This window comes from Pimephales promelas, chromosome 2 (assembly GCF_988280905.1).
Source record: "Pimephales promelas chromosome 2, fPimPro1.hap1.1, whole genome shotgun sequence".
NCBI classification, from domain to species: domain Eukaryota; kingdom Metazoa; phylum Chordata; class Actinopteri; order Cypriniformes; family Leuciscidae; genus Pimephales; species Pimephales promelas.
The window spans coordinates 13,977,313-13,995,506 of NC_142770.1; the positions used below are offsets into that span (position 1 = coordinate 13,977,313).

Sequence of the window (18,194 nt, forward strand, 5' to 3'; positions counted from 1 at the left end):
ACAATGTCAACCATGTTTATTTTAAAACAACAACAAATCTCTCTACACACTCAAACAAACAGAAAACAGCACTGACGGTGGAAAAAACAGAAAACAAATTAGAACAACAAAAGAGAAACAAAAACTCTCTCTCGCTATATATAAAGCATTTGCGTAAGACCCACCGTATCCTCTGGTTCTGTGTCTTTAGGCTCATCAGGCTCAGATTCTGCAGCAGCCGCAGAGCTCGTGTCGACCGCAACAGGAGAAGAGGGTGCCGTCACCTCCTGAAACAAACATCCATTCAAATGTGTTAACATTCATTAAAAACATGAACAAAAAAACGTCCACAAAGACTGAAGAATGATCATCTAAACTATGAATCATGCAGAATTAACAATATCATGATTAAGAAGGGAAAGAAAGTTGATATGATGAAGTTGGATCGTCACAGTGGGAGAAAATGGTGAAAAAGTGGTGAACCTGCAGTGAGAAAGTGACGGTTTTGTTTTTCGCAACACTCTGTTTGCATTAGGAGGTACCGAACTATGATGTTTGTGCATGTAAAAAAATTACAAGTCCATTCTGTCTCAGGCCATGAGGCAAATACTTGTGGATATGAGCTGTTTGACTGGAAGCACAAGAACTGTCAAGTATCCTGACTGTTTATGATTATACAGGAGAAGTTTCCCACACATTTACACCTCTACACGTGCACATGCATCCTAACTAAAACAAGCATATGCAAACAGACAAAAATGTGCGAGACCTGTGAAAAGCAGCGAAAAGAGACACGGGAGAGACAAAGAGAGGTCAAGAAACGAGAGAGTCCAGAGGGAAAATACAAAACAGACGCTCATTAACAACACGACAGAGTGACAGCGGTGTGAGCAGAGGGGGAGGGACCGGACCTGGGCGGCGGGGGGAACAGGAGCGCTAGAGAGCCAGAAATCCAGATCCGAGGCCTACAACAGAAAAGGCAGGGTGGGGAAAATGAGTCGAATCGAGTTGGACTCCAACAGAGCCCCAAACAAACGGTCTGACAACCTCAGAAAACAAAGTATATATTCCATCACCATGTTTGTTATGGACACTTCGATATTTATGTTCACTTTACTTATCAAATTTAGATTTTTTTTTAAATATGAATTCTATCACTAATTTAATTAATTTATGAATTTAGAATTGCATTTTCACTGCCCTCCCTTTAATATCTAGTTTCATAGAGATTCATATAACTAAAATGAACAATCAATTCATTGTTAAGGTCAATACTGCGAAAGAAACCCAATCATATTAATAATAGTTTCTTTATACTACAATTTAAGTTAGCTACAAACCGATATGAAAATTGATTGACCGATATTGATAATTCTTTATATTTGAAAGCAGATAACTGATAAACCTAAATCAGATTTTTTAATAATTTCTGAGAGCCTGATTACAAAATCAAAAGTCTCACCATTAAATCCATGTCACAAGCACACAATTATAATTAGAGCCAGACCGATATATCGGCAGACCGATATTATCGGCCGATATTAGGCATTTTCCAAACTATCGGTATCGGCAGTTATAATGGCCGATAAATGAATATTTCAAAAATAAAATAAAAATGGACGAAACACGCTTGAACCATGTCATGAGTGTTGGAGTTGTATAGTTTGTCCACCAGAGGGCACTCTACACCGTCCCTGTTGGCAACACTCGTTGAGTTGGTCACGAGACATACATTGCTTGAATAACAATTAAAAGAACATCCCCATCAGTTCTCTTAACTCAAATAAGCAAGACAAAAGTTGTGACTATCATGTCCAGTTTAAAAAATAAAAAATAAATAAATAATTATCGGCCGATATACATCGGAATATCGGATTTTAAAACCCAAAAATATTTGTATCGGTATTGGCCTTCAAAATTCTTTATCGGTCGGGCTCTAATTATAATGATGTTTTCATTGTATTTTATGTCGCTAATATGACAGACTTGCACATGTTGCACTTAACTGTATTTTTCTTTTCTGAAGTGATTCCAATCATATTTCAAGCCATTCGAAACCATCATGGCGAACAGTACATCCAAAGTGTCTCAGCTGAAGGAAATAATCCATTATTTATCGGCCTAACATATATTAGCCGATACCGATATAGTGACCGATATATCTTGCACCCTTAATTTAAATAAGTGAGTATTTTAATTCAATAAATGACATTATGTCTTTATATTGCATTGCAGACAACAAAATTCAAGTGTTACAAACAAATGAAATGATTTTTTAAATCGGTCAAAACACTTAAATTTCATCTCAAACTCATCACGAGTTACTGATTTGAATCAAACAAAATAAATAAATACTAAAAACATCAAAATAAACCAAAGCACAAACAAAAGTGCGATTTAAAAACTATACTACAATTTATATAAACCGATATAAGAACATTAAATCATATTTTATTGTATTGCCAATGCATTTTAACTAATTTAAGCTAAGTTATTTTATTTAGCACTAGTTGGTGTAAATAATAATTATTATTAGTAGTATAAATATCATTGTTTTTACTATTTGCAAACAGACTGTTGTTATATTAAACATGTAATTGTTATAACAGGTATTCTATAACTACTACAAATTAAAAAAAACATAGATGAGACATTCTACCAAAAAACAAAACAATGAATGTTTTCAACTTTGGACTTCAGTTAAATAATAACATGTATGGGTAGAGAGAATAATATATCACTACATTTTAGGCGAGAACACCTGCATGCTCTCATGCTAAAATAAATTTAGTTGATATAAATAAGCTTGCTTGATTGAATTAACAATAAAAATTAATTGTTCAGTAATCATTAACAACCCTAAAGGGCAGTATAGACCGCAGGTGGCCACTAAAACAAACGCATTTTCATGCTTTTTGTCTGTATATCGAAATTATGACTCTTGTGGCAGCCCGATTAAACCTTCAACAAAGTAATGGAATATTTCAAAGCGGTTTAAATAAAGCGAATCCCGAAAGTTAGTGATGAGGAGGGTATAAGACAAGCTTTTGTTTCATAATACTTAACTATTCATTCAAAAACAATCATTTACCTCAGCAGATGTGGGCGGGGCTGCCATCTCTTTAGCGTCCTCTGATTGGACGGCTTCCTCTGGCTGGGACTCCATCAGCTCCTCCTCCACTTCTTTGTGTTTTTTCTTTTTCTTCTTTTCCTCTTTGCTCCTCTACATCATCATCATATGAATATTTATGAAACTAATGTTACACAACAGCACTAATTTTGCTGAATCTGCGTTTAAGCTCACAGAACATCTCACCTTCCTGTCCTTCTCCTTGTCTTTCTTCTTCTCTTTCTTCTCCTTACTGCTCTTCTTCTTGGACTCCTGTGGGATGCTCTCGTTCTCTCTCTCTGCAGGGCTCTTCAGCACCTCTGGACGGTGGGTCCTCACCGGAAGCTTCTCGCTGTCTGCAAGCGGCCTGGAAAGAATAAGAGAAAAAGAGATTAGATGGACAGCAAGAAAAGGAGACGGTGAGCGAGAGAGATAGTCGGGACAGTCACATGGGAGCTAGGAAAGACTTCAGCTTATTTAATATATGGGTTAAGTCTAAAGGCCTGTTTGCAACAAGTCTGGTGTGACAAAGTGCAACAAAAAAAGCATATTTCTTCAAGTAACAACTTCCACACCATTTTTTCCTCACAACAAAACCACTACTGGAACTGAATGATTTTAATTTGTTTAACTTCTATATTTCTACACAAATATGGTTTTAGTGTGCAAAGGCTAAATAAATTAGGCTGCGTGTTTGCAGTCGGTCAAAACACTCCCAAATTCATACTCATTAGTTGATTGGACTGGTTAAAGGGACTGGTTTCAAGTTCACTATGAAATTAATTTTTGGTATGTTTTAGCTTACCTCAAGGGCATCCAAGATGTAGGTGTCTTTGTTTCCACAGTATTTTCAATATTTATATTTTTAGGTCAAACCGTTCTTGTCTGTCAGTCATATAATGGAGGTCTATGGTCACCACCTCAAAGAGCATGCACAGAGAAGTCCAAATTAAACATGATTTAATGACTCGTAAATGTAAGTACACATTGATAGCCTAAGACACGAAACGAGCGGTTTGTGTGAGAAAACTACAGCCACGTCCAAGTGATCTGAGGGCGCGGGCGCTTCGGTCTGCGCAAGCGCCGGAAACCCGTGGAAGTGATCTCGCGAGCGTGTACGTCACGAGATTTCGGAAGCGTTACCTTTCACTGTGAAGATCTAAACATATTTAGATATACAGGAAATCAAATTGGAAGACGATTTCGATATAATAACAGACAACGGTGATTTTTTTTTTCGCAACCGCGCGAGAGATCACTTCTGCCGCTTGCACAGACCGAAGCGCCCGTGCCTGGATGTGGCTGTGGTATAACGGTATAAATACTGTTCGTTTTCTCACCCCAACCGCTCGTTTCGTGTCTTAGGCCATCAATGTGTACTTACATTTACGAGTCATTAAATCATGTTTAATTTGGACTTCTCTGTGCATGCTCTTTGAGGTGGTGACCATAGACCTCCATTATATGACTGACAGACAAGAACGGTTTGACCTAAAATTATCAAAATTGAAAATACTGTGGAAACAAAGACACCTACATCTTGGATGCCCTTGAGGTAAGCTAAAACATACCAAAAATGTATTTCCAAGTGAACTATCCCTTTAAATAAAATAAATAAATAATAAAATACTAAAAACAAAATGAAAATAAAACAAAAACTGACCTAGCCTTCAAACAACATAAAATACAAATAATTGAATTGTAATACTTTTGACTGTAAAGGGGTTTGGCTTTGCTTTTATAATCATGTGGTGCATTTGTTTTGAGTCAGATTTTCAGATTTGGTGTAAAGAGGCCTATAAAGCAGGATTCATTTTCCTAAACAAACAAAAACAAAAACAACAAAAAAAGACTAAAAACCTACGCTCAATTTCAAGAGAGAAAATGAAGCCAGGCAAGGCTGTCAACGCTGGCATGTACTTACACAACCGCTCAAAAGTTTGGGGGGTTAATTTGATTTATTTTTTATAATTAATACGTTTATTCAGCAAGAATGCATACAATTGATCATGTGTCATTATTATTATAAAAATACTGAAAAAAATAATGCGTCACGTTAATCATTAAAAAATATGAAGCACAATGGTTTTCAACATTGATAAAAATAAATGTTTTTTTGAGCAGCAAATTAAACTGATTTCTCAAATGTCATGTGACCCTGCAAACTGCAGTAATGGCTGCTTAAAAAATTAGCTTTGCATCACAGAAATAAATTGAGTTCAAATAGAAAATAGTTATTTTAAATGGCAAATATATTTCACAATTTAACAACCTTTAACAACCTTGGGGAGCAGAAGATCCACAGTAATAAAAAAAAAAACTCTTACTGACCCCAAACTTTTGAAATGTTAGTCTATTATAGCATTTTGACCACAGCCAAAACCCAACTAGCAGGTGATCTGATCAGTCATGCATGACGCACTCTTAATAAATATTAACACTCCAGCAGTGACATACTGCAATTGCCAGGAAAAAAGGAGCAACGGGTGTTGGTAGTTGGGCAGTGGATTCCATTGGGTCATGTGACCCCAGGAAGAACTCACCTTGAGCCAGCACCAGATAGCAGACTTTCAGGAGGGCAGATGCGTGTGTGCATGAGGGAGAGAGAGATGGAGAGAGCAGCGTGTGTGAGAGTGTGAAGAAGAAACAGGAGAATTGGAGAAAGTTCTTTGATACCAGAACATGGAAAACCCAACAGATGCAAAAGACAACTAGAGTTGTTGCACCTCTGTATGAACAGACTCAACAGTCAGCATCTGCTAAAGGTGGTTTAAATGAATGACAGCGGAGAGAAGCATGAAACTAACTAGAAGGAAATTGATACTGAAAATTAAGAGGGAATTAATGCCCTCGGACTAAGAGTGTCTTGTACCAAACAATGGGAACAAATCAATGAGAATTCCGGAATTGGATAACAAGGAAATAAGAGTTTAACATGTGTAGCTAGCAATGCACCAAAATTGAGAGAAGAGTTTGGGGAGGTAAACAGGTAAACATGTCAGCAGTGTGGATCCACTTTCCCATGACCAAAAGCTATACCAGAGTAGCCATTTAAAAACTTAGTTTGGCCGAAATATCAGAAATATAAATTTACTATGACTCTGAACATCTCTGAGAAGCATAAATTGCCCAAATTTGGGTGTTTCAGCTAAATGAAAACCTTAATTGCGGATTCTTTTTTTTATTTTAGTGCATCCCTAACCTGTAGTGCATATATGAACTGTAGATGGTGACGATGTGGTACATACTTGTCCAGATCGATGTCCAGAGCTTTATGAGGATCATTGGGATCTTTATCGTCATCGTCACTCGGTAAGGCATTCTGGGAACAGAGACACACCAACATTAGTTTTGTGGACAACAGTTTGAAGCACTTCAAAGTGACAGCTGCCCACCTCTGGCATTTCCTCTGTGACTATGTCCACTTGTTGAGCGGGCGTGATGTCTTCCTCGCTCTCGGGACCCGAATCCGCCTTCCTCCCTTTCCCTCGCTTCTCCCGCTTTTTCTTCTTATCCTTCTTCTTCTTATCCGCCTTGTTCTTCTGCCGGCGCTCCTCCTCCAGCTTCACGTACTGGTCGGACATGGGCATCCCTGGACCAAACGAAGGACAAGTTAAAGGAGTAGTTCACTTTTAAAAAAATATTTTGCTGATCATTTACTCACCCCCATGTCATCCAAGATGTCCATGTCTTTCTTTCTTCAGTCGAAAAGAAATTAAGGTTTTTGATGAAAACATTCCAGGATTTTTCTCCATATAATGGACTTCAATGGGAACCAAACGGTTCAAGGTCCAAATGACAGTTTCAGTGCAAACTGCAAACTGTTGAAAGAGCTTTAAACGATTTCATATGATGAATAAGGGTCTTATCAAGCGAAACGATCGGTCATTTAAAAAATAAATAAAAAATTTTAAGTTTTAGAAGGACAAATGCTCGCCTTGCTCAGTTCTGTGACGAGCGTTTGTGACTCTCCTGTTCGAACTCAAAATGAACAAATCTTTTTTCGAGTCATGACTCGAAGGGTCCAAGATAAGACCCTTATTCATCGTCTGGTGTCGTTTAAAGCTGCACTGAAACTCTCATTTGGACCTTGAACCGTTTGGTTCCCAATGAAGTGCATTATATGGAGAAAATCCTGGAATGTTTTCATCAAAAACCTTCATTTCTTTTCGACTGAAGAAAGAAAGACGTGGACATCTTGGATGACATGGGGGTGAGTAAATTATTAGCAAATTTTTTTTTTTTTAAAGTGAACTACTCCTTTAATTGTTGCGTTGTAGATTTGCTCACCTGGGACTTTAAGAGGCACACTAAGGTCGATCTGCACCACCGGAATGTGTTCTACACCTGGCGCGTCGAACACCTGCAATTGCGGAAAAAGTTCAAGGAAGTCGTGATGGGAGAAACAAAGCTTTTCAAGGTTCCAAACAGCAAAGTCTCATTTGTTGAAATCACGAGCGAAGAAATGATCTGACCTTCTGAGATGATGGTGAGGCCTTGATGTAGAACGGGTTGTTGGCCTGTTCCTGCTTCCTGGCTTCCCTCCTCTGTTTAAAATCAGGCAAGATTATTTAGGTTCACTATATTTGATATTTTCTGAAGGTCTGACGGACTGCATGCACTTACCCTGGCCAACTCTTTCTCGTCCACCTCAGTGTGTCTTGATCTGGAATGTTTGGGTTCCTCTTTAGCGAACACCGCTTTGGGCTTCTCGTCCTCAGACTCGCTCTCGGACGGAGGCTCGTTGATCCAGGCGTCCAAATCCAGACTGAAGGCGGAAAAACAACAGTTGTAAGATCTTTTCCAGTCGATTCCCTTGCGACAGACTCAAGAAAAGCTCACCCTTCTGGTATAGGCACTTTCTTCTGGGCCTTGGGGGCCACGGGGTTGAGCTCTCCGGCAAAGAGAGCCGTCACTTCGTCGGCCACCTCTACATTCTTCTGCTGCAGCTTCTGGATGTACTTCACCAGCTGGAGGATGCAGGACGCCTGTGGAGGAACATCATGGTTAATGACGTCATATTGACGTAATGCTCCTAAGCATATAAACAATATCACAGTGTGAACACACAAGTCGTATAATAGGAATCGCTACCCATGAACAGCATTAGCATTGACATTAGCATGTTGCTAAGCTAAAAGCTCAATACTCAAACTAGATAGAGTTTAACGTTGGTTTAAACATCAGACAGAGCAATAGACTCAAATAGACCACATCAGAACTGTTCACACCCCATTAACCCCCCCAAAACCACATTACACAACATCAGACCACTTTAAACATTCTTCAGATGCCCAATAATCCACATCAGCATTGCTAGCTTGTTTCTAACATATTTAACAGATTGCTGTCATGTTTATCACATTGCTAATATGTTTTAAAATATCACTTGCATGCTTTAACACATTTCTAAAATGACTTAATATTGCCCCGGTTTCTAGGCAACTTTTTAGAACGTTGCTAATAGGCTGCTAGCATGTTTTAGCACACCTTAGCCTTCTTAGATCTTGTCACTACACACAAGCAGGATGCATTTGAAAGCTTTGTACATTTTGGCCAAAGCTGGGCATCTTTTAAAGGGTAACTAAACCCCTGGTCAGAGCCTGACTCCACCCACTGGTAATATTTGAAAAATCATGAAAAATTTGAGAAATAGATGCTAAAACACTCTATCCTGATCGTTTTCAAAACTCGCAATTCCAACTCCTGACTCGCTACAGTGGTTTTGACGAAACAAGCTGGGTTTTATACTGCCGCTCGTACCAAGAGCGTGATGAGCTGAAACCTGCGTATGTCACGAAGTGCGGAACATCCAATAGAAAAATTCAACTGCAGTAGCCACCGTTCAACCTGAAGAGGGCAGCACTAAGACGTTTTTACACCATATATTGTGGAAATAGAACACTTTATAAACAAATGTCAAAAAAGTTACTTGAATCAATGACTAGATCCATTCTTACAGATCATTGTTGGTTTAGGGTTTAGTTACTCTTTAAAGTCACCATGAAATCAAAATTGAGAATTCTTCTACTTATGGAATATTACATTCTATTATATATGATTTATTCATGCACATCATTCTTTTATAATTAATATGGCCTTGTAATCATTCATCAAAATAACTTTCCCTCCCTCTTGCAGTGACATTTCTTCTCTGATGATGCGGGGCAGCTTGTCACTCACATGAAATCGTCCAATAGCAAACCACAACTATCCATTCAATTTCCAATAGAAAAAATCAAGTCCTGCCCAGCACTTTTTTCCGCCTGCGAAGCACTTTCACTCTGATACACGTCACAACAGAGAAGAAAAGACTAACAAAATTTCAGTTTCATACCGACTTATCAACAGCTCTTTTCTTTCATATTTTGACAAACATCTGAATGTCTAAGTGACCAAGCCCTGAAGAAGGCTCCATTGGTTTTAAATTTGTCCGTTTAGGACATGTTATTTTTGTAATAAAGACATTTTAATTAAGGAGTGCCTCGGTTATCAGAGATTTCTTTCTCTATACTGTCTCTTAGACTCAAAAAGGAATTGAGCACGCCATTCATCTTGAATCTAAACATAAATCTGAATGCAACAGATTATCGGAAAACAAAAATGAAGGGTGGGGGCCTTGGTTCTCTTTATCGGTTGATTGGATTTAGAGATTTGGGTGTTTAATGTTCATTCCATGCTGAATAGCTCACCCTCTCCTGCACTTCCAGGTTGGCACTCTGGACGAACAGCGGCAGTCTTTCTATAAGCAGCTGGCTGGTCTCCTGCGCTGCCTGGCTGTCGGTCTCCCCTTCGTGCTTCTGCAGCACGGTCGCGAACAGCTTGGCAGCATTTTGTACGTACACCGCCTGGATGTGACCGGGCAGGGTGGCCACTTTGGGTCTCAGCATGGCCTCCAAGGTCTGCATGGGGTCCTCCAGATGCCTGTGAGGAAAGATTGAACGTTAGAATTTGTTAATGTTGAAATCTTGAACCTTTCCAGATCGTCACCACGTACTCTGAGAACTCCCCGCAGATCCACGCAGCGGCGTAGAGAACCTCGCAGATGCCGTTGCGCTGTGTGTTGCCGGTCAGCAGGTGTGCGTTGTCCAGCAGAGTGGCCATCTGAGCCACGGCGAAGCCCCGGATGGCTTTGACGCGGATGGCTACGTCCAGCATCTGAGAGGCAATTAGGTGGCCGTGCCTTGTGCCCTCCAGACGAGTCAGTTCTACCAAGATACTGATGTACCTGGAAGACAGATAAGGTTGTGACTTTGTATCCAACCAACAACATATTAGTTCTACGCAAGATTAACACAGAACAGTAGAATGAAAAAAAGTAGAAAAAGGTCTTGGGTTCACAGAAAACATGTATTTTGTTTAAAAATGTGAGCCACGTGGCAGTGGAATGGGGGAAGAATGCAAGGTCCAATATTTATCAAATTGTATACATTTATATGTATTATATATTTTAGAACTTAAATAAGACTTGAGACATTGATTCAACATGTTCAATTATTCAATTCACAACAAAATTGACTCAATTTAACTTTAATGGCACATTTTTAGAATGCAGAGTCATGCGCAAGACACTGCAAAATGTGAGACGTGAGTAAAATAGTCAAAGAGATCCGTCTTGCTCATGTTTACATTGAAAAACAATGGAAAAGCAGTTCAGAAGGGCACATTTACACTGCAGGTCTTGATGCCAAATTCCGATTTGACGATATATCAGATTTTTTTGACGACCTGCTGTGCCCTAAAAAGTGACCCATATCCGATATTTGCAATTGCACAATACACTTGGTGAAACATCCCAAGGTAGAACTACTGACCCTGAAAAGCTTAGGCACAAAAGGAAGTAAAAACGATGCGATTTGCAATGGATGCGGTCATGCGGATAAAATGGTAATACAAGCTTTTGCTTTCCGAACCATTTTTAAAGGTCAGCAAAACATTAGGTTTAGCCTTCATCCTCCATTGAGCCATTGAAGAGTCATGCGATTGAAGTTGGTGTCCACCTAAGTTGACGTAATTTGCCACCTCCACTTTTCAATGGTGTACGCATTAGGCAAAAATATCCAATCCACCCGCTTACATGATGCAAATGCAAATGCATGTGAATGAGGTCTGAAACCGATCTGAGAGAATCAGAATACACGTGCTTTTTTCCTGTTTACATGTTCGTGGGTCACATGGGAGGAAAAAATATATATAAATCAGAAATCTTGGTGTGTCCTTGGATGTTTAGTCTTACCATTCAAAGTTTGTGATATACTGGTAGTTGCTCTGGCTGCAGATGTCGATGATCTTGGTGAGCAACTCATCTCGGTAAGTGGTGCCTTCTGCTTTGTCCACATGCAGCATGAGCTTCTTCACAATCTCCATCAGGTTCTTCTTCGAGACCTAGGCACATTTAAGCAAGCTGTTATATTTGCGGTCAACACAAAATGACTTAGAGCTGGGGTGCCGAACCCTGTTCCTGAAGATCTACCAGATCCAACCCTTATCAAACACAACTGAACCAGCTAATAAACATCTTCAGGAGCGCTGGATGTGCTGGACAGGATTGGGCACCCCTGAGGTAGAAGAAAGTAAATAATTGTTGAACATACCATGCCATAGAGCAGATCCAGGGCTCTCAGGCGGATAGACTCATCTTTGTCGTCCAAACACTGAAGGATCAAGTCCTTGTGTGACTGAACGGACTTAGGGTGCGTCTTCAGGATCTTGGACATGGCCAGAAGACCCAAGTACTTCACTGCAAAACATAACAGTGCCTAAGTGACTCTTGCAATAAAGCATAGTCTCTCTGTTCTCTAAATACAGCTGTATTGCATTTATGCTAATTGTCGCTTAGCTCAGTTCTTCTATTTAGACTATTAAATTCGCCATGTAATGGAAGTAGCGACAGACATTTTCTTCCATATTGAGACACATCCGAGTGAAACGGATTATTGAAAAGATTTAAAAAAATTTCGGTTGCTGACTGGATGAAGGCGGATCTGAGGGGATGTTTTTCACGACACCGTTTTCAACATAAAAACGTAAAACTTTAGGTGTTTTGACCGTTCATTTACATGACAACGGCGTTTTGGGCATAGATATCTATATAAAGGCTAGATGTCTTAAGGCGGAGTTTCTATCGTCATCACCTGCGGCCATCTTGTCACAGGTAAGCTGATGTAAGATGAGTGGTCAGCACGAACACAAATACTCTCAATAATCTCGTTGAAATCTTGACGGATTTGCTAACGGTTTGGTTTCTTACAAACGTTATTAACGTGGCTATAATTATCTGGATGATTATTTATTTATACACTTATTATTCATAAGTATGCTGTGTCATAACTACATCTCTGACTTTATAACAAAACAAACTGTTTGAAAATCGGTAGAAAATTGAGCAAGTTATGGTTATTTAAATAGTACATGTACCATTAACACAATGTTACGAGTGAACGAGCTGCCTGTGACAAGATGGCCGCCAGGTGCAGACGTCGACCTCCATTGGCCAACAGCGTGGACGAGATATCTAGCCTTTATATAGATATCTATGGTTTTGGGTGTCTGAAAACGCAAACTTTTGAAAACAGGTTTCATAGTGCACGTTTTTGAAAGCGGTTTCCGTGTCAACCACAAAAACGTGAATCTTTGAAAACTCCATGGACATCCGTATTACTGTGCGTTCCCACCAGAAGCGAATAACGCGCCAAATTCGCACATACTGCGCTTAGTTGTATGCTTGAACACTTTGAATCCATTCGCGTGTCAAGAGTGAAATTGACGCATGCAAAAACAAAATTTTGAAGTGAAATTTGCCCGCGTCAGAATCAAATCGTTTTTTTATATTGATCGAGCATTTAATAATAATAATAATAATAATTCATTACATTTATATAGCGCTTTTCTGGACACTCAAAGCGCTTCACATAGAGAGGGGGATCTCCTCAAGCACCACCAGTGTGCAGCATCCACCTGGATGATGCGACGGCAGCCATAGTGCGCCAGAACGCTCACCACACACCAGCTTACTGGTGGAGAGGAGACAGTGATGAAGCCAATTGGTGTAGATGGGGATGATTAGGAGGCCATGATGGACAGAGGCCACTGGGCAAATTTTTTATGGATTTTATGGGGCATTAGGACCCACACAGACCACAGGGTGAGCACCCCCTGCTGGCCTCACTAACACCTCTTCCAGCAGCAACCTGGCTTTCTTAGAAGGTCTCCCATCCAGGTACTAAGCAGGCTCAGCCCTGCTTAGCTTTAGTGGGCAACCAGTCTTGGGCTACAGGGTGATATGGCTGCTGGTATCGAGACAGTCACAGCTCTGTATTTGCTTTGGGGAGCACAACAGCGGTGTGGGTTCATCGTCGCCTAACCGTTTGGTTAGGCTAACCGTTTGGCGAGTTTCACTATTTGCTCGCTCCAGGAGCTGCGCCTGGATGACGGACGATGTAATGCTTCATTGCATTGACTTAACATTGAAATCAATCGCGCCTGACGCGCTATTCGCGTCCGGTGTGAATGCACCATTACGCATTCAATCTACAGTGTTTCATCTGTATCTAATGGCCAGTTAGCAGCGTTTTTGATCGTTTTCGCAGATCGTTTTGACAAAAGTAGCGTCATCTGTCCGCGGAAAACTCAAAGTAAAACTTCTCCGTTTTAAGCATAGCGTTGCGGTGTCAACGTACCCAAAATGCAATCTTGCGGCTGATTGTAAGAAAGGGGCGGAGTTTGAGCAGACTAAATCGATTGGAGAAGTTCGACATACATTACCACCGATGTATGGTTTCACCGGAAGACATGGAAGAAATGTTCACAATAAAGTGAAGTCAACAGATAGGGTGAACTACAATTTCATTTAGGCCTTCTCCTAAAATATACAGTATTTTAGAACTGATACCATTCTAGCCATTTACTACTTTAAAATCTGAAAATGTAAATCTACATGGCAAAAAAATAACAAACAAGACAATGGGAAAAGAAAACACAAACACAAAAGACAACAAACACACACACACACCCAGGAACATTCACCCCCACAAGAACACAAACAGACTTCAGTTTTGTTTTCCTCTGCCAGATTTTTAAAAGTTAAGAGCATTATGCATAACCGATTAAATGCATATTTGATATGAAACTAATGTTTTAAATGCCCATAAAATCAAATAGACTAAATATAGATGCAAGACAGTTCTGTAGTCTTGGGCCAATAGGCCAGTGGGCATTTCCTCAACTGTTTTGCCTTGTTGATGCCAAAACAAAATGTACAAACACACTGATCTATTTAAGAAACTCAAGGGGCTTCAGGATTGACAGAATGCCAAAACATTCAGCTGAAATGGCCCTGTGAGGAAACTCTGTGGTTTTTGAGAAACAAAACATGGCAGTCCAGGATTCACAGAGCTACTCTACGGCCGGCAACACTGGGACACCGATAACTCGAACTCCTGCAAGATAATTCAGATTACTTAATGCACATGTCTTGAAATATTATCGCTTTTTGGGGGAAATTTTTCTTGAAGTTCCTCAAGCTGAAAAGTTACAAATGACTCTTGCCAATTCCCTATCGTAGCACTGAGGTGTCTTCGAGTTATCCGAGATGGAGATCTACATGTACTCCATCTACCAGGCCAGAGGGGGGACTCAGAAACACACACAGACAATGAGAGAATGACACACTGCAGGCATTGACAGAAGGCTCACAGTTCTGGTCCGAGTCTTCAATCAGGATTCGCAGTTTCTGCACACAGAGCTGTGGAGCGGAGAGAGAAAGGGAAAACAGAAGGAGAGACAAAAGGCGTTACAACCACGTTAAAAACCTTTCCAACCATCTTACATTAGCCCCAACTTCAGATGGGTCAAGTGCTTGTTTGAAATCCACTTATATTCTATAAAAATCAGTAGTGGTTGACCAGGTTTTGCAATGGTGAAATGCTGATATCTAGAGACTAAGGTGGCCAATACATAATATAAATGTATATGTATGTATATATATATATATATATATATATATATAAATAAAATTTAAAATATTTATTTAATATTATAAAATTTAAGACATTAGCCCAAAATGTCCAATATTTGCTCAATTAAAAAACTTAACGATAACAATAATATTAATTCATGCATTAGATGATCTGCTTCATCATTAATTGGAAAATATATATGAAAGCACATATACCACATCAAATTGTATACATTTAATATTTTATTAATTAAATAAAATATGAGAAATTGGATTTAACATCCAATATTTATCCAATTCACAGAAAAATAATAATAATTAGGGCTGTGAAACGATTAATCGCATCCAAAATAAAAGTTTGTTTTTACATAATATATGCGTGTAGTGTGTATAATTTTATATATATATATATATATATATATATATATATATATATATACACACACAAGCACATATATTTAAGAAATATTTGCATGTATATACTTTATATATATATTTATACAAAATTTATATTATACATAAATATAAAAATATTTGATATATTAATAACACATTTTTCTTAAATATATACAAGCATGTGTGTGTATTTATATACACAAAATAATTATACACACTACACACACATATATTATGTAAACAAAAACTTTTATTTTGGATGCGATTAATCGTTTCACAGCCCTAATAATAATTGACTATGTTAGTCCTTTAGATAATCTGCTTCTTCATTTTTTTTTCCATTAATTGAACAGTAGGAAATTATATGAATTAAGACAAAACAATATTCATCCAAGGACATCAATGTAATATCTTAATTGTGATATATTGCTATATGATTTCATCAACATCAACACATTCTTATTCTATAGCGTCTCCATATTGGGCTATGATGAATTAACACACTACAAATGCAATGTCAAGTATAAAGGCCTGTTCACACCAAGAACGATAACTATAAAGAAAACGATAAAATTGTTAAAAAAATTGTTCTTAATAGAAGAACGATTTTATCCAGCTGATGAACGATGACAACATTGACAGCCAATAAGAATCCACCCTGCTTCAAAGAGCTTAAGCATTTAAAGTGACAGACAAGCACGTGCTTAGAATAAACAGAACGATATTGTTCGCTGATGTGGACGCTAATACAGCTATCTTTATAGTTAACATTCTTGGTGTGAACAAGGCCTTAAATCTGACCAGATATTTCCGTGAATATATAAAAACTACTGGTCTTATTGAGTAATGTGACAATAGCCCACCTGTATGCTAGCACTGTGATTGGGCATCCCAGAGGACAGTGAGATCAACACTGAGGTAAAACAGGAGAGAGAAAAGACATCAATGGTGTTGTTAAGAAATATGTTAAGAGTACAACACCGGGTCACGGCACCAAATAATACTGACCTGCTATGACAGTGTTGACACACTCATAGAGAAGCGACATGGCTGAGGTACTGAGAGAGGCAATGAGAGGAAGGACAAGAGGAAAAAGAGATATTATATTTAACCCTAATAGTTTTAGCCAGATTTAGCGCTTTGGTGTGTTTTAGTATCATTGTTACCTGTGGATGAGGTTTGTTAGGGGCTCGATCAGCTTCTTTCCCAAACGAGGCTCCAAAGGAGTGAGAGCACCAAACTAAAACACACGGAAATCTCATTACACAACATTACATAATTTTGTTCAGTTTTGGCTTATATTTTTGTTTTTTTAGCCTCGACTATGAATGAGCTCCATATACTCCTATATCATACTATATGAACCATAAAGGCCTGTTGTACTAAATATGATAATCAACTTTTTAAGAATTATGTCTAAAGTTTTTTCTGACTTCATCAGACTTTACAGGGTTAAAACCCGACATATATAGTTTCATACCAGCTTAATGATCTTAATAAGGACCCAGTTGTTGGTGGAGGAGGTCATGAGTTTGAAGAACAGGGGCGCCAGGGACAGGTAGTTCTTGGGATTCCTTCTGGCCAGTTCACAGATGACGTTCACAGCCGCTGACTGGACACCTGGGACGTACGTAACCAAACATTCAGGTGGAACGCCTGAAATAATAGCATTTAGCGAGCTACATTAAGTGATGATTTGGCATCCGTACCGGGATCTGGGTCCTCCAGCTTCTCTTTGAGTCGGGGGAAGGCAGGACGGAGGGACTCAGGGTACTTCAGGAACACTTTGTACATGATCAGCACAGCCTTCTTGCGAATGTATGGCTTAGTGTGGGACATCTGAGATGGAGGAAGGGTGAGAAGGAATGAATATGTGCTGAATGTCAATATTTGCCTTGCATAAACACTCTGAATGGCTTTACCAAAGTCATGATGTCATTGGCCAGGTCACGAGCCAGGTCGGGGGTCACAAAGCAGGAAAGGCCAGTCAGTGCCACGCCGGTGTCGTACTGGTTGGGACTACTGAGATCCTGATGAGAGATGATGAAGGATCCTATAGCAACCAGCATGATCAAAACAAATACAGGTGAACAGGAAGTTCAAAACGCACCTTGCGGATCTGATTGGTCGTCAGCATGATGACATCAGTGCCCTCATGAAAGCATTGCGATGCTGCAAGGTAGCCGATTCGCTGAAAACGAGAAGAAAAAAAGACATTTGTGAACCAATGTTCCTAACTAAAACTACTGAATTGTTTTAGTAATAAAAATAAAATAAAATATAAATACTGGATAAAAACAAACAAACAAACAAACAATTAGAAATATTGCCTTAGCAACTAACTGAGATAAAATGTAAAGTACTAAAATAACAAAAACTGAAGAAAAAAAAAATTATGAACGCTAACTATAAATATTAAAAATAAAACAGTAACACTTTAGTATAAAGTCATGTTAACTAATTGAACCTTATTGTAAAGTGTTCCCAAAAGACAAAACATTTTTGACAATAGTAAATAATAAAACATATTAAAATAAAACAGAAATATTCAAATAAAAGTAGGGCTGTGAAACGATTAATCGTGATTAATCGCATCCAAAATAAAAGTTTATGTTTATATAAAAAAATGTGTGTGAACCATGTATAATTATTTTGTATATAAAATACACACATACATGTATATATTTAAGAAAAAATAGTTATTTTTATATAAAATATTTATGTATAGTACAAATTATATATATATAAACACAC

At 38.7% G+C, this 18,194-nt stretch overlaps 1 protein-coding gene across 4 annotated transcripts in view; it reads right to left on the reverse strand.

Annotated features, from left to right (window-relative positions):
- The window catches only part of ap3d1 (adaptor related protein complex 3 subunit delta 1), a 30,459-nt gene that overhangs the window by 4,308 nt on the left and 7,957 nt on the right, over positions 1–18,194 (reverse strand). Inside the window, exons 4-26 of one of the 4 annotated variants that reach the window (XM_039694675.2) lie at positions 17,551–17,631; positions 17,363–17,470; positions 17,150–17,279; positions 16,921–17,060; positions 16,607–16,680; positions 16,449–16,498; positions 16,304–16,353; positions 14,783–14,831; positions 11,683–11,828; positions 11,325–11,473; positions 10,086–10,316; positions 9,781–10,012; positions 7,931–8,076; positions 7,715–7,856; positions 7,564–7,635; positions 7,379–7,451; positions 6,484–6,680; positions 6,337–6,410; positions 5,632–5,655; positions 3,296–3,455; positions 3,071–3,202; positions 891–944; positions 165–266 (exon numbers count right to left, since the gene is read on the reverse strand). In XM_039694675.2, the coding sequence (XP_039550609.2) occupies positions 165–266; positions 891–944; positions 3,071–3,202; positions 3,296–3,455; positions 5,632–5,655; positions 6,337–6,410; positions 6,484–6,680; positions 7,379–7,451; positions 7,564–7,635; positions 7,715–7,856; positions 7,931–8,076; positions 9,781–10,012; positions 10,086–10,316; positions 11,325–11,473; positions 11,683–11,828; positions 14,783–14,831; positions 16,304–16,353; positions 16,449–16,498; positions 16,607–16,680; positions 16,921–17,060; positions 17,150–17,279; positions 17,363–17,470; positions 17,551–17,631 (2,616 nt within the window). The remainder of the gene's footprint in view (positions 1–164; positions 267–890; positions 945–3,070; positions 3,203–3,295; positions 3,456–5,631; positions 5,656–6,336; positions 6,411–6,483; positions 6,681–7,378; positions 7,452–7,563; positions 7,636–7,714; positions 7,857–7,930; positions 8,077–9,780; positions 10,013–10,085; positions 10,317–11,324; positions 11,474–11,682; positions 11,829–14,782; positions 14,832–16,303; positions 16,354–16,448; positions 16,499–16,606; positions 16,681–16,920; positions 17,061–17,149; positions 17,280–17,362; positions 17,471–17,550; positions 17,632–18,194) is intronic. The other 3 variants (XM_039694676.2, XM_039694677.2, XM_039694678.2) reach the window with 3 other exon arrangements.